This window comes from Balaenoptera physalus (genome assembly GCF_965194825.1).
Source record: "Balaenoptera physalus genome assembly, chromosome: 11".
Lineage (NCBI taxonomy): Eukaryota > Metazoa > Chordata > Mammalia > Artiodactyla > Balaenopteridae > Balaenoptera > Balaenoptera physalus.
In genome coordinates, this window is record NC_138896.1 from 58,909,097 (window position 1) to 58,922,788 (window position 13,692).

Here is a 13,692-nt window from a genome sequence, read left to right on the forward strand (position 1 = left end):
TGCAGTATCATTCAAAATAGCCAAAAGATGGAAACAACCCAAGTGTCCATCAAGAGATGAATGAGGTGAGTAGATAAACAAACTGTGGTATACAAGTCATCCCTCTGTATCTGCAGACTATTGATTTCAGGACCCCCACAGATACCAACATTCCAGGATGCTCAAGGGACTTGAGTACATCTGCATATGTTCCATGCACATTCTCTCATATATTTCACATCAGCCCTACATTACTTATAATACCTAATACAGTGTAAATGCTATGTAAATAGTTGTAAATACAATGTAAATATTATGTAAAAAACTGCCTGCGTGCAACAGACTCAAGTTTTGCTTTTTTGAAACTTTCTGTAATTTTTTTTTTTTTTTTTTATATTTTCAATCTGTAGTTGGTTGAGTCTGCAGATTTGGGACCCACAGAAATGGAGGGCTGCCTGTATATATACAATGAAGTATTATTCACCCATGAAAAGAAATGAACTTCTGATACATGCTATAACATGAACCTTGAAAACATTATGCTAAGTGAAATAAGTCAGACACAAAAGGAAAATATTGTATGGTTCCACTTTTGTGAAACATCTACAATATGCAAATTCACAGAGGCAGAAAGTAGACTAGCGCTTACAGGTGGCTGAAAGGAAGGGGAAATGGGGAGTTATTGCATAATAGTTAGTGTTTCTGTCTGGGTGGATGAAAAGATTTTGTAAATAGATAATGGTGATGGTTACACAACATTATGAATGTAATTAATGCCACTGAATTGTACACTTAAAAATGGTTAAAATGGCAAATTTTATGTTATATATATTTTATCACAATTAAAAAAAATTAACATACAAACCCCACTGAATTATGTACTTTAAATGGATGAAGTCTATGGTATGTGACTTATATCTAAATAAATCTGTTTAAAAATAAACAAACCTGAAGTGGTTTGTGAGATGAGGCAACAGACTGTAAAAGAAATAAGTCCACAGGCACTACAATAAAATCAAAGAAATCAGTAATTTAAAAAGGGAAGTACAATGGAATATTCATGTACAATTTAAAGAGACCAAAAAATTAAATATAGTGTATATGGATGCATGCATTTGTGGTAAAAAAATCACAAAAATGTGTGTGAAGGATAAATACTATTCTTCCTCCTCCCTCTGAGGAGGGAGGAGAAGAAACAGGAAATAAACCCAGTTTTATCTGTGATGTATTATTTTCTTAAAAAATCAGAAGCAAAGATTTCATAATAACCTGTGTTAAATCTAGGTACCAGGTACATGGATGTGTGTGACATTATTTTATACATTTAACATTTTTTAAGTAGGTTATATTTTAAAGACAAATATATATCATAATATTTCTCATAAAGAAATAAAAGACTCCTTTGATAATGATATTAGTATTAGAAACATAGAATATTTGGGAATAAACATATTAAGAAATGGACAGGGACTATTTTAAGAAAACTTAAAAACAAGAAGCACATCAGAGAAGACTTGAACAGGTAGAAAGGCATTTTCTTAGCTAAGACTCAATATTGTAAATATCACCCCTAATTTGATGTATAAACTTAAAACATCAACAGGTATCTCGAGTTTTTGTTTTGTTTTGAAGTTGATAGAATAATACGAAAGTTTACATAGAAAAGTAAACTTGCAGGAATAGCCGGGGAAATACTGAAAGACTAAAGATGGAAGACTAGTCCTACCAGATAATAAAACATTGTAAAGGTAACAGTTAAAACAGTTTGGTATTGATAAAAGAGAAAAAAAAATCAATAACATAAAAGAAAGTGTTCAAAAATAGACCCAAATACTTATGGAAATTAAGTAGGTGACAAAGTGGGCACATCAAACCAGTGGCAAAATAATGGATAAGTCAATAAAAAGGGCTGGGATAACTGTCTAGTCATTTAAGAGATGAAAAAAGCTAAGTCTCTACCTCACTCCTAATAACAGCAACAACAACAAAAATTCCATGCACATCAGCACTTAAATGTAAAATATGAAATCATAACAATTTTAAACACACTAAGAGAATTTATTTATACTACTACAGTGGGGAAGCAGCCATAAAGGAGGGAAGTAACATATTTGACTACATAAAAACGCAGGATTATTTTTTACAGGAAAAAAAAAAGAACCCTCCCCAAACTGTGAAAAATGAAAAATGCCACAATAACAAAACTCTTGCAAATTATAAAAAGAACAAATAGCCCAACAGAAAAACTATGAAAAAACCTGAACAAATAGTTCACAGAAAAAGTAACATAAATGGACAATTTATACATGAAAGGGTGTACAACTCTAAGTACTCATTACTAAAGAAATGTAGTGCTTACTTTTAAAACTATCCTTTTACATATCAAATGGCAAGGTCAAAAAGTCTGATAATTCACAGTATTGGTAAAAGTGTGGGGAAATAAGACTCAGCTGATACAATTTCATTGAAGGGCCATTTGTAATATATTTCAAGAAAATTTTGGGGACTTCCCTGGTGGTCCAGTGGCTAAGTCTCCACGCTCCCAATGCAGGGGGCCCAGGTTCCATCCCTGGTCAGGGAACTATATCCCGCATGCTGCAACTAAAAATCCCACATGCTGCAACTAAGACCTGGCACAGCCAAATAAATAAATAAATATTAAAAAAAAAAAAAAAGAAAAAGAAAAAAGAAAATTTCCTGTAGCTCTCCTTGAACTGTACATGGGATGTCATTTAAAAGTTGACGGCTTCCCTGGTGGCGCAGTGGTTAAGAATCTGCCTGCCAACGCAGGGGACACGGGTTTGAGCCCTGGTCTGGGAAGATTCCACATGCCGCGGAGCAACATAGCCCGTGAGCCACAACTACTGAGCCTGCGCGTCTGGAGCCTGTGCTCCGCAATGGGAGAAGCCGCGACAGTGAGAGGCCCGTGCACCGCGATGAAGAGTGGCCCCCACTCACCGCAACTGGAGAAAGCCCTCGCACAGAAACGAAGACCCAACACAGCCAAAAATAAATAAATTAATTAATTAATTAAAAAAAAAAAAGAGTTTAAAAAAAAAAAGTTGAAAATAATCTAAATGCCCATCAATTAGAAATGGATTACGTAAATGGCAGTAAATCTAAATAGCACAATAGCATGTAGCCATTACAGAGAATGAGATCATTTAGGTTAAGATGGCACACTAAACATAACATCTAATTTCATTCTTTCCCAAAAGAATGCCAGTAAACATCTCAGTAAACAGATTTTTGTTTAAGACATAAATACACAGAACTGAAGAACAGAAGAGGAAACAACAGCAACAAAATTCTGGAAGCTGGAAAATGGACAAATGAATGGCAAATCAGTAGTAAGAAAGCCAAATCCTAATCCAGAATGGGAGAAAACTAAGAACCAATTCAATCTGACTGCAAAATTACCAAAAGGCTCAAAATTGGAAGCACCAGATCCTTCTGGAACTGGGAGGTACAGGTGCTAAAATAAGGAGGATTGGGTGAAAGCTATTTGTAAAGCAGCATGATCCTCAGATTTCTTTCCCTTCTCCAAGCCAAAGGTTCTCAAACTCTAGCGCATGTCAGAATCACCCAGGGGTCTGTAAAATCTTGGATTGCTGACCCTATCCACAGAGTTTCTGATTCAGTAGAATTTGCATTTCCATCAAGTACTTAGGTGGTTCTGATGCTCTGGTATTTGAGAAACACTGCTCTATGCAATGCCCCCTCCCACCTGGGACTAGAGATTTATTCTCCGGAGAGGGGAAAACATGGTCTTTGTTTTCATGGTTAACCTGCAGCATCGAGGACATTTTAAAAGGGGAGAATGTGATCATGCACGTAGTAAAAAGTAACTACCCCTCCCACCCCACCCCCCACCCCCACCCCTGCCCCAGGGCGCAGAATGCTGGCAACCAGCCCCTTACTCCAGGCAGGACATTCGAAGACATCTTTCTTGGAAATCTTAGCCATAGAGGAAACATCTAAAAATACTGATACCTTGTAATTTTATATAATTAAACAAAATTAGGTCAGAAAGGAAAAAAAGCAATCTCTAAAAATAAAAAACCAGTAAAGGAAATAAATGAACCTGTTTATTTGATTAGTGGCATAACCAAAGGCTACTTGTGATTACAATGAACATTGCCCGTCATAAATAAAGCCCTGAGTGTAGGGGGATGTGGCGGTTTTAATGACATGCCCACAAATTCTCTGATACTCTTCCCCTCAATAAGTGGAACTTAATTCCCCTGAATATGGCCCGGACTTAGTAACTGGCTTCTAGTGGAAAGAATATGGAAAAAGGGATGGGATGTCATTCTGTGTTTGGGTAATAAAAAGACTGCAGCTTTCATCTGGAGGTGCCCACTCTCTCACGGATCATTCACTGTGGGGGAAGCCACATCATGGGCAGCCTCATGGAGAGTCCCATGTGGCAAAGAACTTTAGTGACCTGCACAGAGCCATGTGAGATGGACCCTTCAAAGGGGAACCCTACTACACAGTTGGTGGGAATGTACGTTGTTGCAGCCACTATGGAGAAGAATAAGGAGGTTCCTCAAAAAACTGAAAATAGAGTTGCCATATGATCCTGCAATCCCACTCCTGGGCATATATCCAGAGAAAACCATAATTCAAAAAGATACATGCACCCCTATGTTCATAGCAACACTATTCACAATAGCCAGGACATGGAAGCAACCAAAATGTCTATCGACAGATGAATGGGTAAAGAAGATGTGGTATGTATATACAATGGAATATTACTCAGCCATAAAAAAAAGAAATTATGCCGTTGGCAGCAACATGGATGGACCTAGAGATGATCATACTAAGTGAAGTAAGTCAGACAAAGACAAATACCATATGATATCACTTATACGTGGAATCTAAAATATGACACAAATGAACTTATTCATGAAACAGAAACAGACTCACAGACATAGAAAACAAACTTAAGGTTACCAAAGGGGAAAGGGGTGGGGAAGGATAATTTAGCAGATACAAACTACTATATAAAAAATAGATAAACAACAAGGTCCTACTGTATAGCACAGGGAACTATATTCAATATCTTGTTATAAAGCATAATGGAAAAGAATATATATATACATGTATAACTGAATCACTTTGCTGTACAGCAGAAACTAATACAACATTATAAATCAACTATACTTCAATTAAAAAAAAAAAAGAGGAAAGTAAAGAAAGAAATGGACCCTTCAGGGACTTCCCTGGTGGCACAGTGGGTAAGACTCCATGCTCCCAATCCAGGGGGCCTGGTCAGGGAACTAGATCCCACACGCATGCCGCAACTAGGGAGCCCACCTGCCGCAACTGAGGAGCCCACGTGCTGCAACTAAGGAGCCAGGGAGCCGCAAATAAGGAGTCCACCAGCTGCAACTAAGACCCGGTGCAACCAAATAAATAAATAAATATTTAAAAAAAAAGAAAGAAAGAAATGAACCCTTCAGCCCCATGTAAGTCTTCAGAGTCTGCTGCTTCGCCAACAGCTTTCAGTGCAACCTCAGGAGAATTCACGAGCTACAACATCCAGCTAAGCCACCCCTAGATTCTTTACCCTCAGAAGCTGTGTGAGGTCATAACATTTGTTTTTTTGTTTTTGTTTTTTTAAATTTATTTGTTCATTTAATTTTTATTTTTGGCTGCGTTGAGTCTTTGTTGCTGCCGCGGGCTTTCTCTAGTTGCGGCGAGCTGGGGCTACTCTTCGTTGCAGTGCGCAGGTTTCTCATTGCGGCGGCTTCTCTTGCTGTGGAGCATGGGCTCTAGGCGCATGGGCTTCAGTAGTTGTGGCACATGGGCTCAGTAGTTGTGGCTCGCGGGCTCTAGAGCGCAGGCTCAGTAGTTGTGGCGCACGGTCTTAGTTGCTCCACGGCATGTGGGATCTTCCCAGACCAGGGCTCGAACCCGTGTCCCCTACACTGGCAGGCGGATTCTTAACCACTGCACCACCAGGGAAGTCCCACATTTGTTGTTTTAAGCTACTGAGTTGTAGGTAGTTTGTTGCACAGCAATAAATAGGGGAGAAAACAAATCTCCCTTGAAGATTCACATCCACAACTAGCCCACAACTAAAATACACGACATTCAGAGCATATAAGTCAGGAAGGATGTAACTGGAGTTAATGTGAGATAAAGTTCTGGTTGTAGGAAGGAAGTAAAGATATGGATTAATTTTAAATTATTGTAAGTAAAAACTGAATGTTAAAGTTTTTTGAAAGCCAGACATAAAGGAGTGCATACTGTATAAACCCATCCATATAAAGTCAAAAACAAGCACAGCTAACCTATGGTGATAGAGGTCAGTGGGAGGTCAATGACCAGAAGGAGCATGAGGGGAGCTTCTGGGGGGCTGTGTGTTGGTTCCAGGGGTTCACGTTGTTCTTTACTGAGTTGTATTTTTGGGGGGGTACATATTTCACACTTCAACAGGTAACCACTAAAAGAATAAAAATAGAGTTAATAACATCCAAACTAGGGTGGGAGGGAGATGAAATAAGGAAACAAAAATAAACAGTTCAAAAGAAAGTAATAAGGGAAGACAAAACAGAAAAGCTGGACAAATAGATTATTATAAGATGGTTGAAAATGAATTGATGTGTATCAAGAATTATAATGAATGACAATGAACAAGTGCACCAGTTAAAAGACAAAAATGTTCCAACTAGATTTTTTAAAAATCCAGCTATATCCTGTTTACAAGGGACACGTTTTTATTTTTATTTTTTTTAATTGAAGTAATGTTGATTTACAATGTTGTCTTAAGTTCTGCTGTACAGCAAAGTGATTCAGTTATACATATACATTCTTTTTTATATTCATTTCCATTATGGATTATCACAGGATATTGAATATAGTTCCCCGTGCTATACAGCAGGACCTTATTGTTTACCCATTCTGTATATAATAGTTTGCATCTGCTAATCTCAAACTCCCAATCTATCCCTCCCTCCCCCTTGGCAACCATAAGTCTGTTCTCTATGTCCGTTGAGTCTGCTTCTGTTTTGGGACACGTGTTTTTTTAAAAAGGATATAAAAAGGTTGAAATTAAAGCACTGTGAAAGATATACCAGATAAATACTAACCAAAAGAATGCAGGTAGTATTAGTATCAGACAAAAAAGACTTTAAGGCAAAAAGCATTATCAGAGATAGACGACTTCCATATAATGATACTAAAAGATTTAATTCTCAATCTACATACTAATAACATGGCCTCAAAAACTGACAGAACTACAAGAAGAAATACATAAACACAACTCTGTCAATAACTAATAGAATAAACTGACCAAAAAATTTAGGAAGGATATCAAAGATATCAGCAGCACCATTAATAAGCTTAATCTAATGAACACGTATACAGATTATAGCCAACAATTATAAAACACGAAGTCTTTTTGAGAATACACAGAATATTTGTTCATATTGGTATAGGCCAGGCTCTACCGAGAAGTTCAACAAACTTCAAGGGATTGGTATCATACACACTACATTCTCCAACCACAATGCAAATATGTGAGAAACCAACAGACTAGAAAAATACTTATGTTTAATAATTTAAAAACTCACTTCTGAATGTTTGAAGGGTCAAAGAGAAATCAAAATAGGCATGTTTAAAAGCAAACAATAATAAATATATTACATATCAAAACTTATGAGATGGCACCATAGCAGTACTTGAAGGAAATGTATAGACTTGAGTATTTATATTAGAAAAGAAAAGAAGAAAGCCCAGTTTAAAAAGCTAGGGCTTCCCTGGTGGCGCAGTGGTTGAGAATCTGCCTGCCAATGCAGGGGACACGGGTTCGAGCCCTGGTCTGGGAAGATCCCACATGCCGCGGAGCAACTAGGCCCGTGAGCCGCAACTACTGAGCCTGCGCGTCTGGAGCCTGTGCTCCGCAATGGGAGAAGCTGCGACAGTGAGAGGCCCGTGCACCACGATGAAGAGTGGCCCCCGCTTGCCGCAACTGGAGAAAGCCCTCGCACAGAAACGAAGACCCAACACAGCCATAAATAAATAAATAAATAAAATTAAAAAAAAAAATTAGATCTCTTTGTGAATAAAAAACACATAACCAAAACATAAGAAAAACAGTATGTAAAAGAGCAAGATTTAAAAAAATAAAAAATAAAAAATAAAAAAAATAAATAAAAAGCTAAGCTTCAAATAAAGGAAGGAAATAATAAAGATAGGAATAGAGAGCTTTGAAACAGAGAACAAACGTACAAGACAGAACTTGGGAGTCATCACTCTAAATTCTACAGAGATTAAACCCACAGTAAAAATCACACGAGCAACATTTTAACCACACATCTGAAAACGTAGATCAAATGGACAAACTCTAAGAGTAGTTAAGTATAGATCATATTTTTCAATATGTTTAAAATTTTTCATAATATAAATAACACTTAGGCTTAGATTGAGACTACAGCATACTTAAAACTAACAGAAAAAAAAGTCCATACCATTTATAGGCAGAAAATCTTTGTTTTTTAACTTCAAAACTCAGGTGACTGAGCAGAAAAACTGTGGGTTTTTTTTTAAAGCCACACAGAGACAGGAAACCCCACCTGGGTGCGTTAGATGCCTCAAAGGTCACAGCGTTAGCAGGACTAAGCATTCAGGTGTCAGGCCAGGAGGAAACAGCAATCACTTGCCCCAAATAGAAAAATGAAGCATTGCTGACAGCTCACGTTTGTACCGTGTTCAGAATGCCCACGGATTTTCTTTCCTGCATACTTCAGCTACTTATGTGGACACACATTTTCTTCTGTTTAGTATGAATAATAGTATAAATGGCCACCACTTACTGGACAACAGATGTGTCAGGGCTGTACCGGAGGCCTTACCTGTGTTCTTTTTAATCCTTACAACGTACTGTGGAGTACCTTGCTGACAGGCTCACTCTTAATCGGGTGGGACCAAGACTCAAGGCCAAGTCTTGCTCGTGCTTCCCTTTCATCCGTCCTTTTAAACACAAAAGCTCCAGGAAGTTGTCTACAGAGCATTGTGAGTCCCGGGCAGGCTCTGGCCCAGACCAGCCCCTGCAGCCCGTACAAAGCACTCACCTGCTGAATAACATCCCGCACAGCAAAATACTTCTCACTGAGGTCCCCGGCCTCGCTCAGGGGGGCATCATAGTCGTAGCTGGTGGGCTGTGCTTGGTAGGGCGTGTTGGCCCCTGGAAGACAAAACCGTGCCACTAGCTACTACGGAACGCCTTCCCCTGGGACAAGTTCTTTGGGATTCATGGCTCGGCATTGTGGAGGGAGAAAATAAGGAACACATTAGAGCCAACTGTTAAGTGACACAGAGGTGGCCCTCAGGAGGCAAGGTTTAGAGAAACGAGTTTCTTCCCGCAGGTGGCCCTCGCCACGCTCCTTAGAGTCTACAGAGCACTTTCCCCATCCACTCTCTCAGCGACCCCAGCAGACAGCCCTGTCACTGGACAAGCAGGGCCTCTGACGCTCCCCACAAAACCCCCTGGATATCTCACAACCAGCAACAGCAAGGCTTATGGCATGACCCCTACGTCTGACCGTTAACCCTGCAGCCGTGATCTTGTTCATGACCTCATGTGTGGCTGAGAAAAGGTCCATGGTGGACACACAGTTTTCTGGGCCCAGGATAAGCAGCAAACAACTAAGGGGCTATCAGACCAAACAAACTGGGAGATGACTGCAGACACACATCAGCCCACTGAAAGTCAAGTGTAACCTTGGGCGTTTGTAATGTCTGCAAAGAGTTAGGGGGTGTGCCTCTCACATTGACCTTCAGGGCCCAGGCGCTCACTCATTCCCCCAGTTACCGGGAGTGCTTGCTGAGGACGGCTCTCAGATGTGCCCCTCTCTGGTCCTTGACCTCTGCTGGGCCGCCTTGCCCAAGATTACACCCCTCCTGGGATCGCCCACATCCAAAGATTGACCAGTGCAGGGATATAAAAACCCAGTCCCCTTGCCTCAAAGGGCCATCCCAGCTCCAGAGCTCCCTCTAGAATCAGCTGAGCCACTTTTGAGACTGCGTCACTGCCCAGCTTCTCCTTCTGCCCAATCCTGACTCTCGCTGGTGTTGCCGCTGGGAGCACACCCCAATAAACTCGTGCCAGGCAATCTCAGAGTCCCGTTTCCCAGGGAACGTGACCCGCCGCAGAGACTAATAAATAATGCCAATACCGTCGATGCAAAAAGCAAACAGCGTTGCAATTATTGTCCAAGGGGCACAGTCTAGACCAGTGGGCCCCAGCCTTGTCACAGGTGATATTCACAGATAGGAGACTCCGCAAATTTGGGCAGTGACCCTGCGTCAGTACAACTTGCCCCGGCCTGAGAGTCACGTGGAGAGCTCGTTAAAACACACTCCTTAGCCCAACCTGGGATTCTGATTCAGCAGGGCTGGGGTCAGACCTGAGACTCTGCATTTCTAAGTAAGCCTCCCAGGTGACACCGACGCTGCCGTTTGCAGACCAGCAAGGCTCCATGCCACCCCTTTCTCTTCTACTCCAGAGAGCATTTTGCAATGCAAGTGTGTGAAAGAATAAAGTTATTTTAGGATAATCTTATATCCAATCTAATTTTTAAGTAAATGAGGCACAAAATCTGACAGTTCACTATGATTTAGTAACAAATTCCTTGGAGCGATCCCACAGCTCATGAATGATGGAGCCGCCCTGGGTGATCCTACTGGTGGCGGGGTTGACAGATGAGGGAGGCCGAAGATCAGGTCATCTCCCAAAGACTGTCTCATCTGTTCTATGCACAGAATCTACATTTTGAAAGACCTGGACCACTCAACCAATTGAATTGATCCAGTCATAGTACTTTTACTCTCCTGCCCCTGGGAACACCTATGTTAAAACACATCCTTTGCTGTGAGATGCAAAGAAAAGAAAAACCACATCCCTTGCTGCAAGGAGCTCACCTTCTCCTTTGTGGTCCCTCCTCTCGCTCAGTGTGGCAGTGACCTTGCTCCACTAGACCAAGTGCATCCTAGTGGTAGGCATGGCCTTGTTTACCCGAGGCCCCTGCAGAGCCATGCATGAGAAGGAGCTCCGTGAAGGACTGTCAACAAGTGTGAACACCCAGAAACATACTTTACGGGCCAAGGGAACCCAAGCTGGGAAGTTGGCCAATGGGTTACAGGACAGACTGGAAAACTAAGTCTGTGCAGTTCTACCAGCAGAGTCTTCCTCTGGATGTTTCAGATCCCCACAGGGCAGTGTCCTAGGGAAACAGTGCTGACTTCAGCCTCCTCTGGCCATGCTGGGGAGTGTGAGGTAGGAAGGCAAGAGAAATGGCAGGATGTACCACTCCTCAGCTTTGCAGGGTGTGTGAGGAGGAGAGGACAGCCTGGCTCCCGTGGGGATACATGAGCACAGAGTGGGCACCTATCTGCACAGCGTGGGCAGCTATTGTGGGCAGGAACGCAGTGAGCACCTGGGCCAGAGGTTTCCTCCCGTGCTCTCCTCTGGGAAGCCGGCCCGAAGAATAGCAGCCAAGAGCACAGACCGCCCACCCACCCCGCCCAACTCCCGCAAAGAGACCAGGCAACAGTGCAGGAGAGAGAGGCCCGCAAACACAGAGGGGCTGGTTTGGGGGTTGGAAACACAGGCTTCAGGCTGCAAGGAGTTATCCAAAGAGCGGTGACCAGCTTTCCAAAGCCTGAGTTTGAGCCCAGGCTCCACTCTCTGCCAACTGAATGGGAATCTTGTGGACTTTTCTGGTACCCTGCTTTTCTTATCTGTAAAGTGGGTCCATAATCCCCAGCCCAGATGAGACTGCTATGAGGACTAAGTGGGAAAACAGAGGCAGAAAAGAGCCTTGTATTGTTTATGGCAGGGTCAGGGGCAAGGGACAGGATTAAGGACAACTTCTGAGTGGTAGTTTTATACATGTAAATTTTATCTATTTATTTTTAAAAATTTTATTGGGGTATAGTTGATTTACAATGTTGTATTAGTTTCAGGTGTACAGCAAAGTGAATTAGTTATTATACGTAAATTTTAAAAAAGAATGTATTGGGACTTCCCTGGTGGCGCAGTGGTTGAGAATCTGCCTGCCAATGCAGGGGACATGGGTTTGAGCCCTGGTCTGGGAAGATCCCACATGCCGCGGAGCAGCTAAGCTAGTGTGCCACAACTACTGAAGCCCACGCGCCTAGAGGCCAAGCTCTGCAGCGGGAGAGGCCACCGCAATGAGAAGCCCGTGCACCGCAACGAAGAGTAGCCCCCGCTCGCCGCAACTGGGGAAAGCCCGCGTGCAGCAACTAAGACCCAACAACGAAGACCCAATGCAGCCAAAAATAAATAAATATATATTTTTAAAAAAGAATGTATTGTTTTCAATAAAATAATAGGATATAAAAAATTGTTTCATGAACTGTAAAGTTTCAAAAAATATCAGTCTTTATTCCTGGATTGGTGACTGGTCTCGGTTCCATGGATGGAAGCTAGGAGGAATCTCTACTTTCTGAATGCAAAAGGCATCACAAAGTCTGAAGTGTTTCTAAGGGGAAGACAGACACAGAGCTGATCTAACTTCAATTACCAACCCTGGCACACTACTATCTTTTAAGAAATGACATTTGAACTTTGCATTATCTCCATTTTTTGGCTCTAATAATAATACTTTAACCAAAGTCTTCTCCTTGACCATCCTGCCCTGCACAAAAGATAGCAGTTTGAAGAAGAAACTTCACTAAGAGCTGATAGTGTCCAATTACTAACACCAGGAGACTGAGGTCCAATTAGGCTTCCAAAACTCAACTGTAGAGCATCCTCAATGACTCCTAAGGAAAATGCAGATGTGGAGAGATGTGGGGAATGAGGCTTAGAGAAAAGCAATATAGGATGGTTTGTCTTTGCAAAAGTCAATGGCAATGAAGAGAATTCTACCATAATTTTTCCTACTAAAAAAAAAAGACCATATAGGCCATATAGGAATGTAAAATGATGGAGCTGCTTTAGAAAACACTGTGGCAGTTCCTCTAACTCTAAATATAGAGTTAGCTACCATATGAACCAGCAATCCCACTCTTAGGTGTACAGCCAAAAGAATTGAAACAGGGGTTCAAACAAATACTTACACATCAATGTTCATAGGAACATTATTCATAATGGCTCAAAAGGGGGAACATCCCAAATGTCCATCAGTTGATGAATGGATAAACAAAATGTGGTATATCCACACAATAGAATATTATTCAGCAATAAAAAGGAATGAAGTCCTGATACACAGTGCAATATAGATGAACCTTGAGAAGATTATGCTGAATGAAAGAAGTCAAACACAAAAGACCACAAATTGTATGGTTCTCTTCGTATGAAATGTCCAGAATAGGCAAATCCATAAAGACAGAGAGTAGACTAGTGATTGCCGGGGGCTGGGAGGAGGGAGAGTGGGGCATTTCTTGGGTACGAGGTTTCTTTTTGGGATAATGAAAATGTTCTGGAATTAGATGGTGATAATGGCTGCACAAGTTTGTGATAAACTAAACACCACTGAATCATGTACTTTAAAATCATGAATCTATTTATTTATTTTTTTGGCTGCACCATGTGGCTTGTGGGGTCTTAGTTTCCCAACCAAGGATCAAACCCAGGCCTTCGGCAGTGAGAGCGTGGAGTCCTAACCACTGGACAGCCAGGAAATTCCTAAAATCATGAATTTTATGGTATGTGAATTGTATCTCAACAAAACAAAG

General features: G+C 41.2%; 1 protein-coding gene across 7 annotated transcripts in view; it reads right to left on the reverse strand.

The window, feature by feature from the left end:
- The window catches only part of GLB1 (galactosidase beta 1), a 93,618-nt gene that overhangs the window by 41,698 nt on the left and 38,228 nt on the right, over positions 1–13,692 (reverse strand). For all 7 annotated transcript variants that reach the window (XR_014250498.1, XR_014250499.1, XR_014250500.1 and 4 more), the window contains one exon: positions 9,063–9,175. Coding sequence is in view for 3 of the 7 variants with exons in the window: in XM_082411858.1 (XP_082267984.1) it covers positions 9,063–9,175 (113 nt within the window). In the remaining 4 variants the exon portion in view is untranslated. The remainder of the gene's footprint in view (positions 1–9,062; positions 9,176–13,692) is intronic.